This window comes from Xenopus tropicalis, chromosome 6, assembly GCF_000004195.4.
Source record: "Xenopus tropicalis strain Nigerian chromosome 6, UCB_Xtro_10.0, whole genome shotgun sequence".
Classification (NCBI taxonomy): domain Eukaryota; kingdom Metazoa; phylum Chordata; class Amphibia; order Anura; family Pipidae; genus Xenopus; species Xenopus tropicalis.
Window position 1 is genome coordinate 31,865,095 of NC_030682.2, and position 19,572 is coordinate 31,884,666.

Genomic DNA, 19,572 nt, shown 5'->3' on the forward strand with positions numbered 1-19,572 from the left:
TTTTTGTGAAATCCCTTATGCGGCCCAGCCTCATCCTGACTTTGCCTCCTGCGGCCCCCAGGTAAATTGAGTTTGAGCCCCCTGATCTAGACTGACTCTTTCTATAGCCATTACAGAAAGAATTCACATTGCCATCAGAACAAATTGCAAAATGATTAGAAACATTTACTTTCTTATATGTGTTCTCTTAGGCCTTCCTTCAATAGTCGCTCTGTTTGGCCGACATACTGTTTACCACACTTATTGCAAGTCAGCAAATAATATATTGCTTTATTCAGTAACTTTACTTTTAGTAACTGAAGATGTAAAGGTTTTTAATACAGATACGTAAGAGAATGTTAGACAGCTAGAGGCACCACACTTATACATGTAGGTATCGTAGAGCCTTTCTTAGAGAAAATTAAACTGGGAGCCAAAATATTTCCAATAGTTTTACATATTTACAGCCATTTTTCAGAATGTGATCTAAAATAGGGTCGGTCTGGAGTATAGGAAGTTTTTTGTTAATGTTTTTTTATTTGAAGAAATTGGGGACTAAACATGAAAATGCTCAAGGGCGCCTCAGATCCAGATATCGAACCCACAGTCTCTCTAAGAGAGACATTAGAGGGGGAACACATCTGAATTTCCTGGAGAGAGTGGACTTAGATGTCTTTACTGCCCTTGTAAAAGCCTTAGTCAGATTGGGCATAGTATATCCTCTATCAGGCAAAAGATGTAAAAACTGTCCAGTTGGTGTATTTCTGATTACATGTGGGGGATGAGAGGAATCTGCTTGTAGAATGGTATTACCTGAACATTGCTTCCTATATAAAGAGGTAGAAACGTGATGCCCAGAACCAATAAGAGAAATATCCAGAAAGTGAATAGTAGTAGTGTGAAACTCTTTAGTAAAATTCAAATTCATTTCATTCTTGTTCAAAAAAGAAAAAAGGCTTCAAAATGTTGTGTATCTTGCCAAATAAACAAAAGATCATCTCATACCTGCTGTAATAGAAGATGGATTGTTTATACAGATTTCTGTTGTGATAAATAAATGTGTACTTCTAGCAACCAATATTCAGGTTGGCATAGGAGGGGGCAAACTTAGCGCCCATGGTGGTACCACATTTTTGTAAATAGTAATTGTTGTCAAATAAAAAGAAATAGTAAATATTCAATGGAGCTCAATAGAAAATTCTTCAGTACAGTAGTGACAGGTGGGTGCCATTAGACTCTCCAAAAGCCATTTGTTTAGTGCTGCAAGGAATCAAGGCTAACCAATGAACTACCACACACTGTAAAATAAGTGAAGCATTCTTTTTACACCACTCATTGTTCCCATACAACTCCCTTCTAAAACTTATGTTGCACCATGCTTACTCACTATGCTTTGCTTGAGATCCACTTATAAATACAATCCAAACCTGAGTTGATATTAGAGGAGATCTCCTGATTATCCCTTTCTTATTAATGCGGGCTAATCAGTATGATGTTACCTACGACAAATGTTGTACGATGACAGAAGAAGGAATATACTTGCATGCCATTTTATTACTAATGTTACTTCTCTATTGATGAGGCTATGAAGTGGCTGTATAAAGGATGTATTTTTATATTCTATTCCTATGGAGTGGTTTTCTAATATATGAGGTTTGGAATGAGTTGCATGGTAATTATTTATATCCTCTAGGAACCCCCCACCCTAATATTTACTATATAAATCATTTTATCTAGATTAGGAGTTAGGATTTACACAGGCAGTTGCTCCTGTGTTATTGTTTGATCACCACTCAGGATTAACCTGAAATAATAAAGATGTCTGCTGCATGATACATCATTTTATATACACTTTACAGTTTTATGCACGATAAGTTAAATAGCACCTTAGTCTTTCCTATATCACTGTGTTTGGTGAGTATCATGGCACTGTTTGGTCACAGGATGCTTTTTCATTACTAGTAATGCCTTTTCCATCGCTTCCATCTGTCAACAACGTGATCAACATACACCTGTATCCCACAGGAAGCCTCTGCTCATTGTTTAGAAAAATCTTTAGGACACAGAGCAACTGTAATGCAATTTTTTCTTTCAGTTGTCTAAGCTTTGCTACAATAAAGTAGCCAACAGGGACAGAAAATGACAAAAACAATCATAGTTTTACCACGTCATTCTATGTCTGATGTCTTATATTTTTATTGCGTGTGGGTAAGTGAAGTATTAACCGAAAAGGAGGCCAAACTGTGCAAATTAATGCTTTAAATATAAACTGAACATGCACCCAGTTGGTGCCACTGCTGGGCCCAGGAACGCCAAACTTTAACAGAAAAGCTGACTTTCCTGCTCTACTGCGCATGGGTCGGCCCCAGGATTGTGCAGAAGGAAGGGGATCGCTCATCCACAGGTACCCGGGCTGGTACAGGTTTCTGCTAACAGGAGCACCAGCCCAGGGTATCAGGTAAGTGATTACAGTCACTGGGGGATGCCTAACATTTGACACCCCCCAGTGATTGCATCCTTCCTTCTTTTTTAACCACACCTGGAGTTAAAGGTGTTAAGGGGTAAATTACCTGGGAGATTTTGATCAGATATTATGAGTCAGACTTTATACAAAATCTCATCTCCACAGCTCTAAGGCAATTCGGACCAGTTAAAGTTGGATGGGGGTTTTTTTTTTTTTGTTCATGCACCTACATCTGACAGTTAATGTCTTCTCGACACCAAGTAGCAAGGCTTGTCTACTATCTGCTCCCCTATAGGCTCTCGCATGAAGTGAAAGTTCAGGTTGTCTACTAGTGCCAGTAGATACACTTATGGGGAATTAACTACCGGTACATAGATTTTTAAAGGGGGCATAAGCTCAGTGACCAATTTACAGGACAGTTTGCTCAAAGTGGTCTCCATTATACCATTTAAATTTACATTAAGCCTTGTGGTTTACTGAATTTGCAGCTGCCCTGCATATGAGCAGGCTTACACTCGAGGATGATGGGAGTTGTAGTGTGAACCCTAAGCTATGGCCATCATCATTTTCCCTGTGGCTGCTGACAGTAACATAGCTGCAGTTTGTTTTTGCCTGACCTGATTTGCCTTGTTTTTCTATTGTGTTTAAAATGATGGTGAAGCAAAGGCATTATCAGGGTCACTGGACAGTTAGCCTATAAGGCAGTGTTCAGCGGACCATACACAGGCCCAGATTAGCTGTTTGTACTTTTTTGGCCTGTCCATAGAGGCAAACTGATGGCCCACCCAACCCATATTAATATAATATAGCCTGACTATTGTACCCCTGGGCTGTTACACATGAGCTAGCCTTGAAACCCATACGCACCTAGGTCAGCAGCAAGGCCCGCCCATTATTAGGCTATGCCAACTGTAAAGCTCAGTTGTATGAAGTACAAAATATAGGGTTTATTTACAATGGTGATTTTTAGCCTGCAAGAGAATTTTTTTTTTTTCACAATCCAGAAAATCCACACTTTGTGTTAACACAATATTTTATTTAGATTCAGGATTTGCTTTCATAAAACTGGATACATTTTTATAATTCCAAAACTTTGTATCGTATAAGCTTCAATATGAAGCCATTAAATATTTCATATAATACAAAACAAAAACTGCTTTTTACATGCGAACGGTGTGAGTATAGCGAGGCGAAGCATGGGTACTGGTGAGCAGTTGGATAGATTTCTTTTGCATGGTGTTTATGTAGGAAACGAAATGGCAGGCAATGCTGGGAGTTGTTTCTGAATGCTCTATAGCCAAAAGGATGCTGAAACTCCGATATACCCCAGTCCAGGGCTTGCAAAGAGATTACCTTGGGCACGCTCCTGTTATGCCCCAGCTCTGGCAGAGATCCCCATTAGTAAGACTGTAAAGCTCTTAGTAATAGAAAAAAAAAAAAAAAAACAAATCTGATGACAAAAGATTCTCCTAAAAGAGTGAATGATGATATACACACACCAAGCTACATGGGAGACAGGGGATGTAATGGATAGGGTCAGCAAAGCACTCACACTCATAATTTATTATTCTACAGGCAGATTCAAACTCTGGCCATCCACCCCTTGCAGAGCTGTAACTTCCAATTCCCTTTTTCATGAAGCGAGAAAATTGTGATCCCACATCAAATGGACTGGTAGCAATGCTCATTAGGGTGACCACCAATAAGCCATTATCAAAGAAGTTAAAAAGGAACTCCTAAAGGTCCCCATACACGGGCCAATTCTAGCTGCTGATATTGGTCCCTTAGACCGACGGGCAGGTTAGAAAATATAGTCGGATCAGGGACCGCATCGGCTCGTTGATGCGGTCCCCGAAACGATTGCCGCCAATAGAATTCAATCATTTGGCCCCAGGGCCAAACGACCGAATTAGCCTACACGCTCCCCAACATTGCCCACCCGTAGGTGGGGATATCGGGTGAAGATCCGCTCACTTGGCGATCTCGCCAAGCGAGGGAATCTTAACGAGTATGGGCACCTTTATACAAGAAAGTGAAGTATGTGGATTTACACATCCTGTACCTTTAGGCTAATGCCCCATAGGGAAGATTAAACATCACTTAAGTCTGAAGCTGACAGGGCAATCTTAGTAAGAAGAAAAAAAAGAAAAATACATGCATGGCCACAGAAAAGGTTTTTTATCATACAGATATGTACCTAATGGCTATTAATTGTAATGAGTAACTGGCACAAGTACATTTTACAATCAATTTCAATTAGTAACCTCTGAAGCACTTTGTTTGCTTATCATTTTAAGTTCTTTTCCTTCTAAATACCCAGTTTTCTTTACGCTTCTTGCCATTAAGTGCCATATCAGCAAGGGATTGCACTGGGCTGACGCGCACACACACACTCTCGGCTCTGACCAAAAATCCTGGTGCAGCTCAGCTTTTCTCTATTATAACTGAAAGTACCATGAGAGTTGTTTGGATATCTTTCATTGACAATTATGTGATATTACCCCTCCAGTTCCTTGCTTATAGGTTACAGCCCCCTTTTCTTCAAACAGTCCCTAAAAAGAACTTCTAAATCACCGATGAGCGCATCAGTACAATGAAGATATAGCTTCAGTTTAGCTATGGTTAAAAAAAAACATGCCGTGTGGGTTCACAGTCTGAAATCTGTCATTGCACGTACTGTTTCATTCAGTTATTTATCACTTCAAAAACAAGTGTTAGTCTGAATCTGAACTTGAGGCTGCAGTCTTCTTCTTCTTTTTCTTGCTGTGTTTCTTGTGCTTCCTTTTCTTGTTGGCTTTATGCTAAAGAGAAAGGAGACAGATAATGGAATACTGCCTACATGTCTACCATAAGCATATCAAATTAGAGGTTATTTAAAAGGACAAGGAAAAGCCAAGTCACTTTGGGGGTGCCAAAATGTTAGGCACCCCCAAGTGACTTAGATCGCTTACCTTGTACCCCGGGCTGGTGCCCCTGTTAGGAGAAAACTGCACCAGCCCGGGGCACCTGTAGCGGAGCGCTTCCGCCTTCGCTTTGGAAGGACTAAACGACAGGCACGTGCGCAGTAGAGTGAAAAGCCGACTTCTCTGTTAAAGTTCCACTATTCACTCTACTGCGCATGCAGGGAACCAGGAAGGAGGAAGCGATCGCTGCTACCCCAGGCTGGTGCTGTCTTCTCCTAACCAGCCCGGGGTACAAGGTAAGCGATTTAAGTCACTGGGGGGTGCCTAACATTTTGGCACCCCCAAGTGACTTAGCCTTTCCTTCTCCTTTAAAGAGCTAACTTACAGGCTTAGCTTTCCTTTAATGGAACTGGGGTGCTAAAATAAGAAGTCTCTGCAGGAATCTAACTGCAAACTACATTTGTTCTAGGGATAGGATTGCCACCTAGCAACAGCTAATGGCTTTGGTGACAGCCTCGTGAACATACACTGGAAAAATGTATTTTACCACTACAGCCATGTTTCTGTGTTCCCCTTCTGATGTGCTTGTCATTTTAAAATGCTTTTAGAGCATTTAATATGACCGTGTCTAGTATTTCTGCACAGAAGGAATACAATACAGATAGTTTTAAAGGTAATATCTGTAAAGAAAGAGACAGACCCTTTTTTTACAGCCCTGAATACCTGGGTTTTGTGTTGGTAGGCATAGTAGCCCTGTTTAATATGTGGAATTATCATGGACTCTTAAAAACATTGATATTTATTTAAGCATTTAAGTGAGGCCAAACATGCAGGAGGAAGTAGTATTAAGTTTAAAGCCTAAGTCAGCTAGTGCAGCTGTGGCGAGACCTTCTTAGGCTGGTCACATGGTTGAAGGTTTGGCCAATAAATAGAGCTGCTCTCTAGAGCCAATTAGGAAGCAATAAGAGAGGTTCAAGGCAAAAATTATCTAGGCCTTCTTGGTCCACATTGACTAACAACGCCAATGGACCAATAGCAATGGCTACTTTGAACTGGATGAATGACAGGAATTAAGCCAATATATTTGTTTAATAAGGCCTGATTACCCATATAAACGACCAGGTGGCAGTAAGATGTTACTGGGCCCCATAACAAATTCATATTAGAGCCAAGACATTGGTAAGTTGATCTACTCTGCCAAGATATATTACAGTTGCTCATTAATAAGGGCTTGTACTAGGCCCTCTACACTCCCAGGCTCCCCATGCAGCTGCAGTGTTTCCTTCCTCTTAGTAAAAGTAAGGAGCAATTAATTTGTGCATAGTGTAAATTGCATCATATTTCTATATCAGGGAGATGGGAAATAACGCCATAGAGTCTGTCACAGAGGAAGAAACTGCATCCTCCATGAGCAGTAACAGAAAGGTTATCTGTCCTGCAAACTCACTCAGAAAAATAACAGTTTATACAATTCTCTTGAGCCACTGACATCTTGTCATTTATTTATTTTTCTTTTTTCCCTGCAAACTTACTCTGGACCTTTGCAGTGTATTCCATTCTAATTCCCAAACAATACGTTTATAAGTAAGTGGAGCCTGTGTCACACTCCTGGGAATCATTGCCTGTAAAGACAGACCTCCTACAGGATACAGGGTTCCCAATAGAGTAACCCAAATGGGCCTATATACAATGCTTTCAGTGAACCATACTCTGTAGAACAGGATTGTCCATACATGTTCCTTAAGGGGTCCTACAGTTCAGTTCAACTGACACCTGACTAAAATTTCATTCTAGTTCAACAAATTAATAAAGTAAACGTTACTTGGTACCAAATAGGTATTATTTCTATTTAAATGCTTTTTAATGCTTGGTATATAATAATCACACTTTGCACTTCTTGCCATCGGTACTTGTTTTCCAGATACAAGTGCAGAAGTGTCACGCTGCTGATGCTGTGAAACCCCATGTACACAGGTAACCCTAGGCAGCATGTAGAGATGACATGCTAGCTGCTGATTGTGAAACCCAGGTACAGAGAAGGGTGTTAAATTTCCTTAACTGAAGCAACAGGTTGTACTGTAGTACATGGATGGATTTATTCCACACAGCAGCTAAATGCATGTAGGAGACAACTTACTGTTTTTTCTTCTCTGCTTTTTTTCTTTTTCCAATATACCTTGAAAAGGAAGAATATTGTGCCTGTAAGCATGCAAGCTCCAGTTATTTCATACAAATGTTTTAGTGGGCCCTTTACTACCCTAAAAGTAGAGACTGCATTATGGCTCCTCAAATGAAATACATTAATTCATTATGGTAACAAAATAAAATAGGATTACACAAACAGACAAACCCTATTCATGCCCATTTCTGTTCTAATGACCATCATCCCATTCTGACCACTCAAATCATTGACTAAGAAAATCTAAGTTTCATAAGTTACAGAACTTAAAGTCAAAGCATCACTAAACTATGCCTGACATTTGGGGAGAATCCAAATTTGCTCTCACCTGATACACCTAGAAGCCCAGCTTGAGGTTCAGTATGGGTGAGAGGTGGGTTTGAATGCTTGTTGGGCCCCTGGCTCAATACAAATACAGCTAAATTTCCATGTCTGTAGCCTTGTTATAAACCAATGCTGGACTTACTTAAAAGAGGGTGGTTTGGAAATAAAGTCTTGAAACCTGTGACAGAGGGATGCTGGGGATTGTATTTTTGCAGCATAAAGCTCCAAAGATCACCAAAAAAGCACAGTGACTTCCCTAACCCACTTGTACATTTTTAGATTTTTCTCTAATGAGCAATGCACTTTTTCCTTCTAGTTTGTCAGTACTGCGATGTAATGTATGTAATCTGTGTGATATATACACCCTTCTATTGTACAGAGCAGCAGAATATGTTGTTACTTTATAAATACTTGTTAATATGAACAGACCTCTTCCTCTGTATCAGATCCAGAAACAGACTGAGATGATGAGTGTTTTTGGTCTTCATCTTCCCTTTTTCTTTTTCTGATTTTGCTGTCCTTGATAGACAAAGAAAATCAGTTACGTTTATATGCTGATTTCAGCACTCAAATCTGACAATGCAGCAAAAATGTACAATAATGAATGGTAAAAAAAAAACTGCAGAAATGAAATCAGTGTTTGCTGGCAGTTATTTCATAAATTATTTGTACGTGTTCCCCATTTTCTCTGTGCTGGGCAGACATATTCCTATGAACCATTCAGGAGGTGCTGGCTAGAAATCCTTCAGATACAAGCAATGTGTCAATCCTGCAACATTAAAAGGGTATATTTATCATGCTGTGTAAAAAGTGCAGAAAAGTATTACCGGTGATGTTGCCCAGGGCAACCAATCAGCAATTAGATTTCAATAATTTACGCAGCATGTTAAATATACCCCCTTGACTGACTGTGCTGTTTAGAGCAGTCAAAATGAATTCTTCCTGTCTACTATTGCAAAGCAATGAGTGTTTCTCTTTGGTGTGCAGTGTGTAAAAAGTAAACAAAATGGTTCCAACTGTATGGTTCTTTTTCTATATAATTATGACTTGCAAAAAGCTCCACTATACCCAAAAACTTTCTAGCTGTGTCTTTAAGCATATGAAGTTTATCTGTCATGGGGTAATTCAAATGGGAAGGACAAAAGTGCAGACCTAATACACTGACCTGTACGAGGTGACTTTGGGCAACAAAACTGCGTAAGTTTTGCAGCCGACGATTCACTTTAATGCCGGTGGGAAAGCATTCTGGGGTGGGGGATGTCGCCCGCATTGCCCAGTTTTAATTGTGGACAAAGAAAAAAAAAAAATCTATCCCTATACCTTTAATGAAACAAACATTCTTCCCTGAAGTAAAACATTTTTAGTATGAAGTAGTTTTTTTTTCCCTCATAACTCTTCAGCAGAAATCTAATGGAAGCCCAGCATCATTAATTGTGATCAGGTTTTGTTGTTTACAGAGGTCAGAATTCTGCCATCCAAAATCTATCACCTTGTCTTTGTCCTGCTCATCTTTGGATTTCTTCTTTTTCAAACTATCCTGTAATGGTAATTAAAACATGTAACTAAGCTTGTAAAAAGCTAATTAAATACCTAGGAAACAATAAAACACAAGCTTGTGAGAAACTAATTTTGACTATATATGCATCTGCGTAAAGAGTTTTTTTTTTTTTTTTTTTTTAAAGAAGTTACAGGGTGGCAGCTTTATATCAAGATAAAAAGCAAGAGACATTTTTTACTGTTTTGTTCTAGTCTTCTTCTGTCTCTATACGGTAGTGGCATAACAAACAAGGAAGGTGGTTGCAGGGTGGCCTGGACTGTGAGGTCTGTTTCCTCCATTGCTGCATATGAAATCTCTGCTCCAAGCTGGCTCTCAGGTAGGAGATAGGGAAGGGAGCATGTATTTATATGCAAGTGGCCAGGGAGTTTGGGTTAGTCCGCTCTGTGCCAGGCCCCTCTGAAGATATTTTTTGAAGGAGGGCCCAGAGCAGAGTAGTTACAGCACTGACTTTTGGATCTTCATTATATCCCTCCCACTGTTAAGCTGTGCTGTGGGCATAATGCAGTAAGGGAATTATAGTTTGTTATCTGACATAATGTTTGTATATGTATAATAGAATTCACTTCTTACTCCAGCATGATAGTTGCTGAATCATAAATATCAGAACTTTTAAATCACTAAGGCTAATGCCACGCAAATCTGATTCTCAGCCTGTGTAAGTGTAGGCTGAGAATCATTCAGTCCGCGGGCATCAGCTTAGCTGTCTGCACCTGGAGCCACTACTTATACGCAGGCCGTGACAGCCCTGTCTGGCATTAGCCTTCAGGGTACAGGTCAGACATGCTAAGGACAAATATGTTCATTCATATATTTTAGATTGTAACCTCTAACGAACAGGGCACTATTTACCTCCTGTACCAGTGTTTGTATGTAACCAATATGTTTCATGCATATACTCTTTTTACATCACTATGTATGGAATATCTTTAAACATACCTTGTTTTCCAAGCCAGTATCAGAACTACTGTCTGATGATTTACGGGAATACTTTTTCTTCTTCTTCCTTTTTGTTTGTTTTTTCTTGCTCTGTTTACAAAAAACAGAATTTTTTAATAAAATATTTTCAGAACTTCTCCTGAGCTATATCACCAACTATTTGAAGTGTTTGGGGGAGATTATCGAGATGCCTAAAACTATATTTACTGAGTGCTCACAGACCATCAAAGTAAATATACTCTACAGCTAAAAATATGGAAAAACTCTCACCTCATTGTCAGATTCATCCGAACTGCTGGGAGAATCAGAAGACGATGATGAAGAAAAAGGTGAAGACAACTTGACCAGAGACAATAAAAAGCAGAATTTGTGAGTTGGATTTTAAAACAGTCCTCTTGTATTAATAAGCAACTGCTCTTGGTTAATCTCCAGTGTAACAATATACAGTAACTACCTGGTAGCAACTGGTCTGCTCTGATATAGAACAGCTAAATGAACTAATTCCAAGAAGTGCCACACAGGAAAGACACAAAGGACAAGTAAGGCTCCTGCCAGGAGTGTGTGGATTCTCGGCCCGCAAATAAATGCATCTTAATGATGTGCCTCGCCCAGAGCCATTTTCAGCCCAGGTGCAGGCACGTAGAGCAGATTTAAGCACAAAACTATATGTTTGAGCTGTTTTGCACCAAAATACACAGGGGTGAATTACTGGCCTGTTCTTGCCTGCAGGCCGAGAATCTCCCACGTCTAGCATTAGCCAAAGCTAATGGAATACATGAGAACAAAAAATAGGAGACAGTAAGACAAACATGCCAGTGGTCTCTGGTATCATGGCCACAGTACACTCGAGGGATAGTCTCCGCTCTAGTTTGCAACAGTTTGTGTGCCACTTGATGCCTTTGTGTTTTAACCTTTAAACTAACTTTGTAGTAGTGGGGTTTCTCTGTTTGATCAAACTAGTGAATCTGTAATAAATGGAGACAATGACTTGCTTGTCACTAAATAAAAACACAAAGTCTATTTTGCGATTTTAAATCTCAAGCCTAATATAGAAGTCGGTTATGCAAGACTCAGTGTAACTTTAAGCTGTGTTTAATATCCAGTTTTATTCTGCAGTCCTCTTGCCTTTATTTTAGCAATAAAGATGACTCCCAAATAACAGCTTTCTGCCTCCATACATCAACAAAGTATTCAAAAAAACCTTGACTTGTTGGTAGCTAAGGTAATGTGGGCATCTATATTCAGTGGTTCACCAAATAACTTGTTTATGGAGACTAGTCTCATGGAAACTGAAAAGGATCTTCATTATTTATTTTGTGTTGTTCTTGTTTTGTAGCCTTCCTGTTTGGAATGAAACTGTTTTCTAGCTGCTAGGGTCAAATGACTACAGCAATGAAACAATGAATTGTAGGGGAACTGAATAGAAAGCTGGAGAATATACATAGAGATATACAAGAGAAGCAGGGCACACTGTCTTAGGGTATCAATGTTACACCACAGTAACAATCAGTGATTAAACTTGAAACACTATGAAAATGAAAGCTTCTCTCACCCCACCAGATTTCTTCTTTTCCTTTTTTCTTTTCTGCAGAGAAAAAAAAAACAGAACGGTAGTGTCCCTACATATACTGTAGGTTAGGATATGAACCTAAAGCAGATACTATGCAGATTAAAATTAATGTACAAAATAGGCAGAGAAAAGTAGAAATTACCGTTTTTACGTTATCAGCTTGTAGGAATTTTATGTTGAATTCAGATGAGTAATCAGTATACACAGAAAGTAATACAATATATTTACGCTTATCTTTAAAAAATGATTAGCCTTAAAACAAGGAGAACACATAAATACCTCTTTCTTTTTAGAGGAGATCTCATTGCCAGAAATAATCTTCTCTCTGTGTTTTTCTAGCTCCTTTCTCCAGCTCTAAAAATAAAAAAAAATATATCCATTACAGTCCTGAGCATTACACTAACTGTTGTATTTTTCTGCCCAACAACAAGAATGTATCCAAAGGTAAGTCACAAAATGCAATTATCTGATCAGATTTCTAAAGCCATTTATAGTACATTTAGCCAACATTCACCCTATATACAGTGGGATCAAAATATTATAAGAAATCCAACTCTATCAAGGTATAGGCAATACTGACCAGTCAGTTATCTGGGACCATATCAACCTACCCAGAAGTGGCAGGGCTATAAACATTGCACTTCCAATGCTATCCAGTCACTTGGCTCTCAGAAAAAGCTTAGCATGCCAAAGGGTATGGCAAGTTTAAAACACAGCTGTATGGCAAGTTTAAAACACAGTTGTATATAAACTCCAAATGTGTTAAAATAAAAAACGATATTTAACTAATACATAAAAATATATTGGAAAAATGTAATAGACTAATTTAATAACCTCATTCATCTTTTCCTCAAACTCAGCCAGTGCTCGAGAGCCTTTCTTTTTCTTTTCCAATTGTTCTTTAACTTCTTCCCTAGAAAACAAAGGAGTTAATAGAGCTTGCCAGCTTTTGGTCCTTTTCATGCATTTAAATGACTGCATACAAAGCTTAAACTAGATAAAATATAGCATGGGGAACCCAGTGTTAGAGGGGAACTTCACCTTCCCACAACCAGAACCCAAACAGTCTCAAGACACAATACATAATGATGGATTGCTATGTATATTTTTCTTCTAACCTACCCTTGCCTGTAGTTTTTTTTTTTTTAAAAAGAAAATAAAAAGAATAAATTGTTGCACATAATTATGTATTTTTTAATCTAGACAATGAGTTATATTAATTACATTACAATACATTTTATAACAATTAAAGGGGTGGTTCACCTTCAGGTTAACGTCTAGTAGGTTATAAAATGGCCTATTCTTAACAACTTTTTGATTGGTCTTTTTTATTTTGTATAGTTTTTGAATTATTTGCCTTCCTCTTCTGCCTTTCCAGCTTTCAAATTGGGGTCACCGACACTCACTATTGTTACTTTTTATTAATTATCCTTCTATTTAGGCCCTCCTCTATTCATATACAGGTACGGGATCTGTTATCTGGAAACCCATTATCCAGAAAGATCCAAATTACAGAAAGGACGTCTCCCATAGACTCCATTTTAATCAAATAAGGCAAAATTTTTAAACATATTTTCTTCTCCACTGTAATAATAAAACAGTACCTTGTACTTGATCCCAACTAAGATATAATTACCCCTTATTGGGGGCAGAACAGCCCTATTGGGTTTATTTAATGGTTACATGATTCCCTTTTCTCTGCAATAATAAAACAGTACCTGTACTTGATCCCAACTAAGATATAATTACCCCTTATTGGGGGCAGAACAGCCCTATTGGGTTTATTTAATGGTTAAATGATTCCCTTTTCTCTGCAATAATAAAACAGTACCTGTACTTGATCCCAACTAAGATATAATTACCCCTTATTGGGGGCAGAACAGCCCTATTGGGTTTATTTAATGGTTAAATGATTCCCTTTTCTCTGCAATAATAAAACAGTACCTGTACTTGATCCCAACTAAGATATAATTACCCCTTATTGGGGGCAGAACAGCCCTATTGGGTTTATTTAATGGTTAAATGATTCCCTTTTCTCTGCAATAATAAAACAGTACCTGTACTTGATCCCAACTAAGATATAACAAATACTTATTGTAGGCAAAACATTTGTATTGGGTTTATTTATTATTTAAATTATCTTTAGTAGAGTTAAAACTCGGAGATCCAAATGACAGAAAACCCCAGGTCCCGAGCATTCTGGATAACAGGTCCCATATCTGTCTCTCTTTCAAACCAATGCCTAGTTGCTAGGTTATATTGGTCCCTAGCAACCAGATAGCTGCTAAAATTCCAAACTGGACAGCTGCTAAACATAAAGCTAAATAAAAAAATGGAGACTGAGATTGTCTCAGAATAGCAATCTATACAGCATACTAAAAGTTAATGAAAGAGATTTACTTATAAATCAGTGCCGCCCTAGTGCTAATGAATATACTACCAATAAATACAAGAATGCTTTTGCAGATTTGTTAAGCACCCCCTTGAGCTGGACAGCCTTTGCTATGAGAAACAAATGGCCAAAGGTGGTCTAGTGGAGAGCAGAGAGCTGCACAACTTGGAGAATTCTCTTTTGACAAAAAAAAAATACAAAAGTCATCTTGCAGACTGCAACGGACACCAAACAAAAAAAAACAAAGCCACACTGTTATTTGAATTTTTATAGAGGAAAATTTCATTTGCTACAAAATTGATATATACACGTCTAAAAATCAATTGAACTGGACAACTCACCAGGTAGGTCTTGGCCTGCTAAGATAATCCTGTATTGTTGGACCTCCAGATGATGAGGGACCCCTGGCTCGGGCCATGGCTATAGGATTCATATATGCCTTAAAAGAAAATATTTTAAAGGACAAGGAAAGGGTTAACATAAATGTGGGTCCATGTAAAGGCATACCTTAATCCTCTCTAATGGTGCTCTTAATTCGCTTCACTTTAAATTCATTTGAATGTACCAATTATCATAAAACTTTTAAAAATTCCCACAATGCAGCACTGCCTAGAGAAGCCCAAGGCTGGGAGCATGAGCAATAGATACGAATTCTAATAGTCACATGCTGGGAGCGCACTTGGTCTACACTCTTGGTACTCTTGCATACATCCGCCCTGTGCCCTGTGCTGTGCCCACCCTGTGTAGAACGTCAACCAATAGCAACCGTTTAAAGCAGTTGCTATGGTGATGCGTACTAAGACAGACACAGACAGCGATCTGCATTAAAAAACTATTTATTCTACTTCAGTGCTGATCAGTGTGTGTGCTCCTGTCACTTGCCCACGTTATATTCAGCCCAATCCGACCTCCACAGCGCACCAGGGAAATAATCACGTGTGCGCAGGGCAGAGATGTCCTCCATAATGATGATGTGGGAAAGGGAAAGATGGCGGATGGGACCGAGCAGATGCATATAAAGTTTGAAGGAGAAGGAAAAGTAAAAACTAAGTAAGCTTTATCAGAAAGGTCTATGTGAATACAGCCATAAGCACTCACAGAAACACTATTTTTTAGAGCACATTCCTTATATAGATAGAGGAGTACAATTCATTGGCATAGTATTGTTTTTCACACTATATGTCCATAGCTGCAGTGACATTTATATCTGCTATACACTGACACAGGCTTTCATACTGGGTTGCCTTAATTCCCCTTTAGTTTAAACCAGGGATCCTCAAACTACAGCCCCCCCCCAGGGTAATTTACCCAGCCCCCCTGGTCCTCACCCCTGGCAGCGGAGAGTGGGAGGGGGGGAGCTGGTAGAGGGAGGACGGACGGAGTGGAAGGATGCAGCGGAGAGCAGGCTGTAGTTTGACCCCGCATCATGGAGCTGGAGCGGGATATGGGGGGGGGTGAGGCATAGTTTGAGGACTATAGTCCAGCCCCCCAACAGTCTGAGGGACCATGAACTGGCCCCCTGTTTAAAAAGTTTGAGGACCCCTGGTTTAAACGATAGAAGGGAATTAAAACCTATTCCCTACGCAAGGGCTCCCGGCACTGCTCCTCCAGATTACCAAAAGGGCCTCAGCATCCTTATACTTGATATGCATAGTTGGGCAACAGGGATGGTGGCCACTGTGTTTGGCCAGGTCACATCTCCTAGAGCTTCCACTGTTATCGCTGGCCATACACACAAAGCCGGAACCAGGTCAGCTTCCAGAGCAAATTCTAAATCTAAGCCTCTTAGCTGCAGATGTATGCTTGCAACTCCTAGCATGCAGTAGACGGTATAAAACTAGGTGCATGTATAGGACCAGTTATCTGGTAACCCGTTATCCAAAAAGTTTCAAATTACGGAAAGGCCATCTCCCATAGACTTCATTTTAAGAAAAAAATTCACATTTTTAAAAAAAATATTTCCTTTTTCTCTGTAATAATAAAACAGTACCTGTACTTGATCCCAACTAAGATATAATTACCCCTTATTGGGGCAGAACAGCCCTATTGGGTTTATTTAATGGTTAAATGATTCCCTTTTCTCTGTAATAATAAAACAGTACCTGTACTTGATCCCAACTAAGATATAATTACCCCTTATTGGGGCAGAACAGCCCTATTGGGTTTATTTAATGGTTAAATGATTCCCTTTTCTCTGTAATAATAAAACAGTACCTTGTACTTGATCCCAACTAAGATATAATTACCCCTTATTGGGGGCAGAACAGCCCTATTGGGTTTATTTCATGGTTAAATGATTCCCTTTTCTCTGTAATAATAAAACAGAACCTTGTACTTGATCCCAACTAAGATATAATTAATCCTTATTGGGGGCAGAACAGGCCTACTTGGGTTTATTTACTGTTAAATTATTTTTTTTAGCAGACTTAAGGTATGGAGATCCAAATTATGGGAAGATCCCTTATCGGGAAAACCCCAGGTTCCAAGCATTCTGTATAACAGGTCCCATACCTGTACTTCTGCGCCTCTGTAAATAAGCCCTAGCATCCCTTTAAAATCACAATATGAAAAACCACCTTAAGCTGCACTAGCACGCTCCTACAGCTGCTACGTTTGGCCCATTTCACGTTAATGTGGCACTAGAGCGCATGTATTTACAATGCAGGGAATCATCAGCTGCTCTGTGCGTCCTGTACCTGCCCACTGCCAGTTCTGGTGCCTTGAAGTTGTATAATCTTACCTCCTTTTAGACTAACATCACTATGTTTATTCTTCAAATTATTCTTAGCCAAGTACACAGAAGGCAGACTGTAAATCCTGTATCACTTACAATATGACTAAATGATACTATAAAAATACTATACTACATACAGGCAGCTTAGCGTTATCAAGACCAGTTTTACAGTACCAGAAACACATACTGATGATACGAGGGGAGGGGTTTGTATTAGAGAAAGTGTATAGTAAGGCTAGATGATATGAGGGGAGGGGTTTGTATTAGAGAAAGTGTATAGTAAGGCTAGATGATATGAGGGGAGGGGTTTGTATTAGAGAAAGTGTATAGTAAGGCTAGATGATATGAGGGGAGGGGTTTGTATTAGAGAAAGTGTATAGTAAGGCTAGATGATATGAGGGGAGGGGTTTGTATTAGAGAAAGTGTATAGTAAGGCTAGAGGATATGAGGGGAGGGGTTTGTATTAGAGAAAGTGTATAGTAAGGCTAGATGATATGAGGGGAGGGGTTTGTATTAGAGAAAGTGTATAGTAAGGCTAGATGATATGAGGGGAGGGGTTTGTATTAGAGAAAGTGAATAGTAAGGCTAGAGGATATGAGGGGAGGGGTTTGTATTAGAGAAAGTGAATAGTAAGGCTAGAGGATATGAGGGGAGGGGTTTGTATTAGAGACAGTGAATACGCTAGGAGGTGTAACTATGGGACAGGCAGTACAGTACTGTATGAGAGCGCTAGCAGCACTTTATATTGGCGCTTCCGTTCCAAACTTCCCGCAGTGGAACTTCCCCGTCTCCCCGGTACCGGCCGGGAGCAGCCCCGGAATAACTATAAATAAGTATACAGTGTGCGGGGCCGTACCGAGCCCGGGGCCATAGGGGCAGCTCCAGCCCTTACACGGAAGCCGCCGGGCACGTAGTTCCGAGCAGGACTAAGCTGCGTATTAACGGGGCAGCGCATCAATATGGCCATTACGATGGTTTTCCCTGTACCCAAACGCTTTATTTCGGCCCTAACCCGCGACTAAATGCGGCCCCGCCAGCGCCACACACACATGCACTCACCACCCGGTTATCTCTTTTCCCCATTGTGCCAAATCCGTAGCCTTCCCCTGCTTCCAAATATACTGCCAAATCCTCTGGCGGCTGCAACCAGCCCCACTATCCGGAAACACCATCAGGCGCATCGGAACCAGCGAGAGAGCGAGTGGGAGAGCGCCCCCTATATGGGCGGAATGGGCCGCTCCCCTGACCTCTCAAAGCTCCGTGCTCTACAGTCAGTGACCCGCAGCTCTCTCAGCAGCAATATCCCTCCCCTGCCGGTACCGACGCGCTAGGGACTGGGGGCCTTGCTGCTGAGGGAGCTGCTGTTTGTCAGAAGGTGAAAAGATAGGGGAGCTGCATAAACCAATGCGCCTCTATTGCTGGTACTAATATCATTCCAACTGTATGAGAATATCACTGAAAATAGGAAATTGTTGGGGTTAAATTGTGTTACTCCCTAACCCTGCCCCGTTACGCCCTAACCCTGCCCCGTTACTCCCTAACCCTGCCCCGTTACGCCCTAACCCTGCCCCGTTACTCCCTAACCCTGCCCCGTTACACCCTAACCCTGCCCCGTTACTCCCTAACCCTGCCCCGTTACACCCCTAACCCTGCCCCGTTACTCCCTAACCCTGCCCCGTTACACCCTAACCCTGCCCCGTTACACCCTAACCCTGCCCCGTTGCTCCCTAACCCTGCCCCGTTGCTCCCTAACCCTGCCCCGTTACTCCCTAACCCTGCCCCGTTACTCCCTAACCCTGCCCCGTTACACCCTAACCCTGCCCCGTTACACCCTAACCCTGCCCCGTTGCTCCCTAACCCTGCCCCGTTACTCCCTAACCCTGCCCCGTTACTCCCTAACCCTGCCCCGTTACTCCCTAACCCTGCCCCGTTACTCCCTAACCCTGCCCCGTTGCTCCCTAACCCTGCCCCCCGTTACTCCCTAACCCTGCCCCTTTACTCCCTAACCCTGCCCCGTTACACCCTAACCCTGCCCCGTTACTCCCTAACCCTGCCCGTTACGCCCTAACCCTGCCCCGTTACGCCCTAACCCTGCCCCGTTACTCCCTAACCCTGCCCCGTTACTCCCTAACCCTGCCCCGTTACTCCCTAACCCTGCCCCGTTACTCCCTAACCCTGCCCCCGTTACGCCCTAACCCTGCCCGTTACTCCCTAACCCTGCCCGTTGCTCCCTAACCCTGCCCCGTTACTCCCTAACCCTGCCCCGTTACGCCCTAACCCTGCCCCGTTACTCCCTAACCCTGCCCCGTTGCTCCCTAACCCTGCCCCGTTGCTCCCTAACCCTGCCCCGTTGCTCCCTAACCCTGCCCCGTTACGCCCTAACCCTGCCCCGTTACTCCTAACCCTGCCCCGTTGCTCCCTAACCCTGCCCCGTTGCTCCCTAACCTGCCCCGTTACTCCCTAACCCTGCCCCGTTACTCCCTAACACTGCCCCGTTACACCCTAACCCTGCCCCGTTACTCCCTAACCCTGC

The 19,572-nt window shown here is 41.2% G+C and overlaps 1 protein-coding gene across 4 annotated transcripts; it reads right to left on the reverse strand.

The window, feature by feature from the left end:
* Window positions 1-3,458: 3,458 nt before the first annotated feature.
* Window positions 3,459-18,246, reverse strand: fam133b (family with sequence similarity 133 member B). Of its 4 annotated transcripts, none has more exons than XM_002934590.5 (11): window positions 18,099-18,246; window positions 14,647-14,744; window positions 12,748-12,826; window positions 12,193-12,267; window positions 11,896-11,928; window positions 10,614-10,682; window positions 10,344-10,433; window positions 9,339-9,386; window positions 8,279-8,368; window positions 7,484-7,522; window positions 3,459-5,244 (listed from the first exon to the last, which is right to left on the reverse strand). In XM_002934590.5, exons 1-11 carry the CDS (start codon window positions 18,120-18,122, stop codon window positions 5,158-5,160), a joined length of 732 nt encoding a protein of 243 aa, XP_002934636.1. In that variant the 5' UTR covers window positions 18,123-18,246; the 3' UTR covers window positions 3,459-5,157. The 4 variants fall into 4 exon arrangements, with proteins under 4 accessions (XP_002934636.1, XP_012821066.1, XP_017950298.1 ...); XM_012965612.3 differs by having other exon boundaries at window positions 7,484-7,545; XM_018094809.2 differs by lacking the exon at window positions 9,339-9,386 and having other exon boundaries at window positions 7,484-7,545.
* Window positions 18,247-19,572: the final 1,326 nt, after the last annotated feature.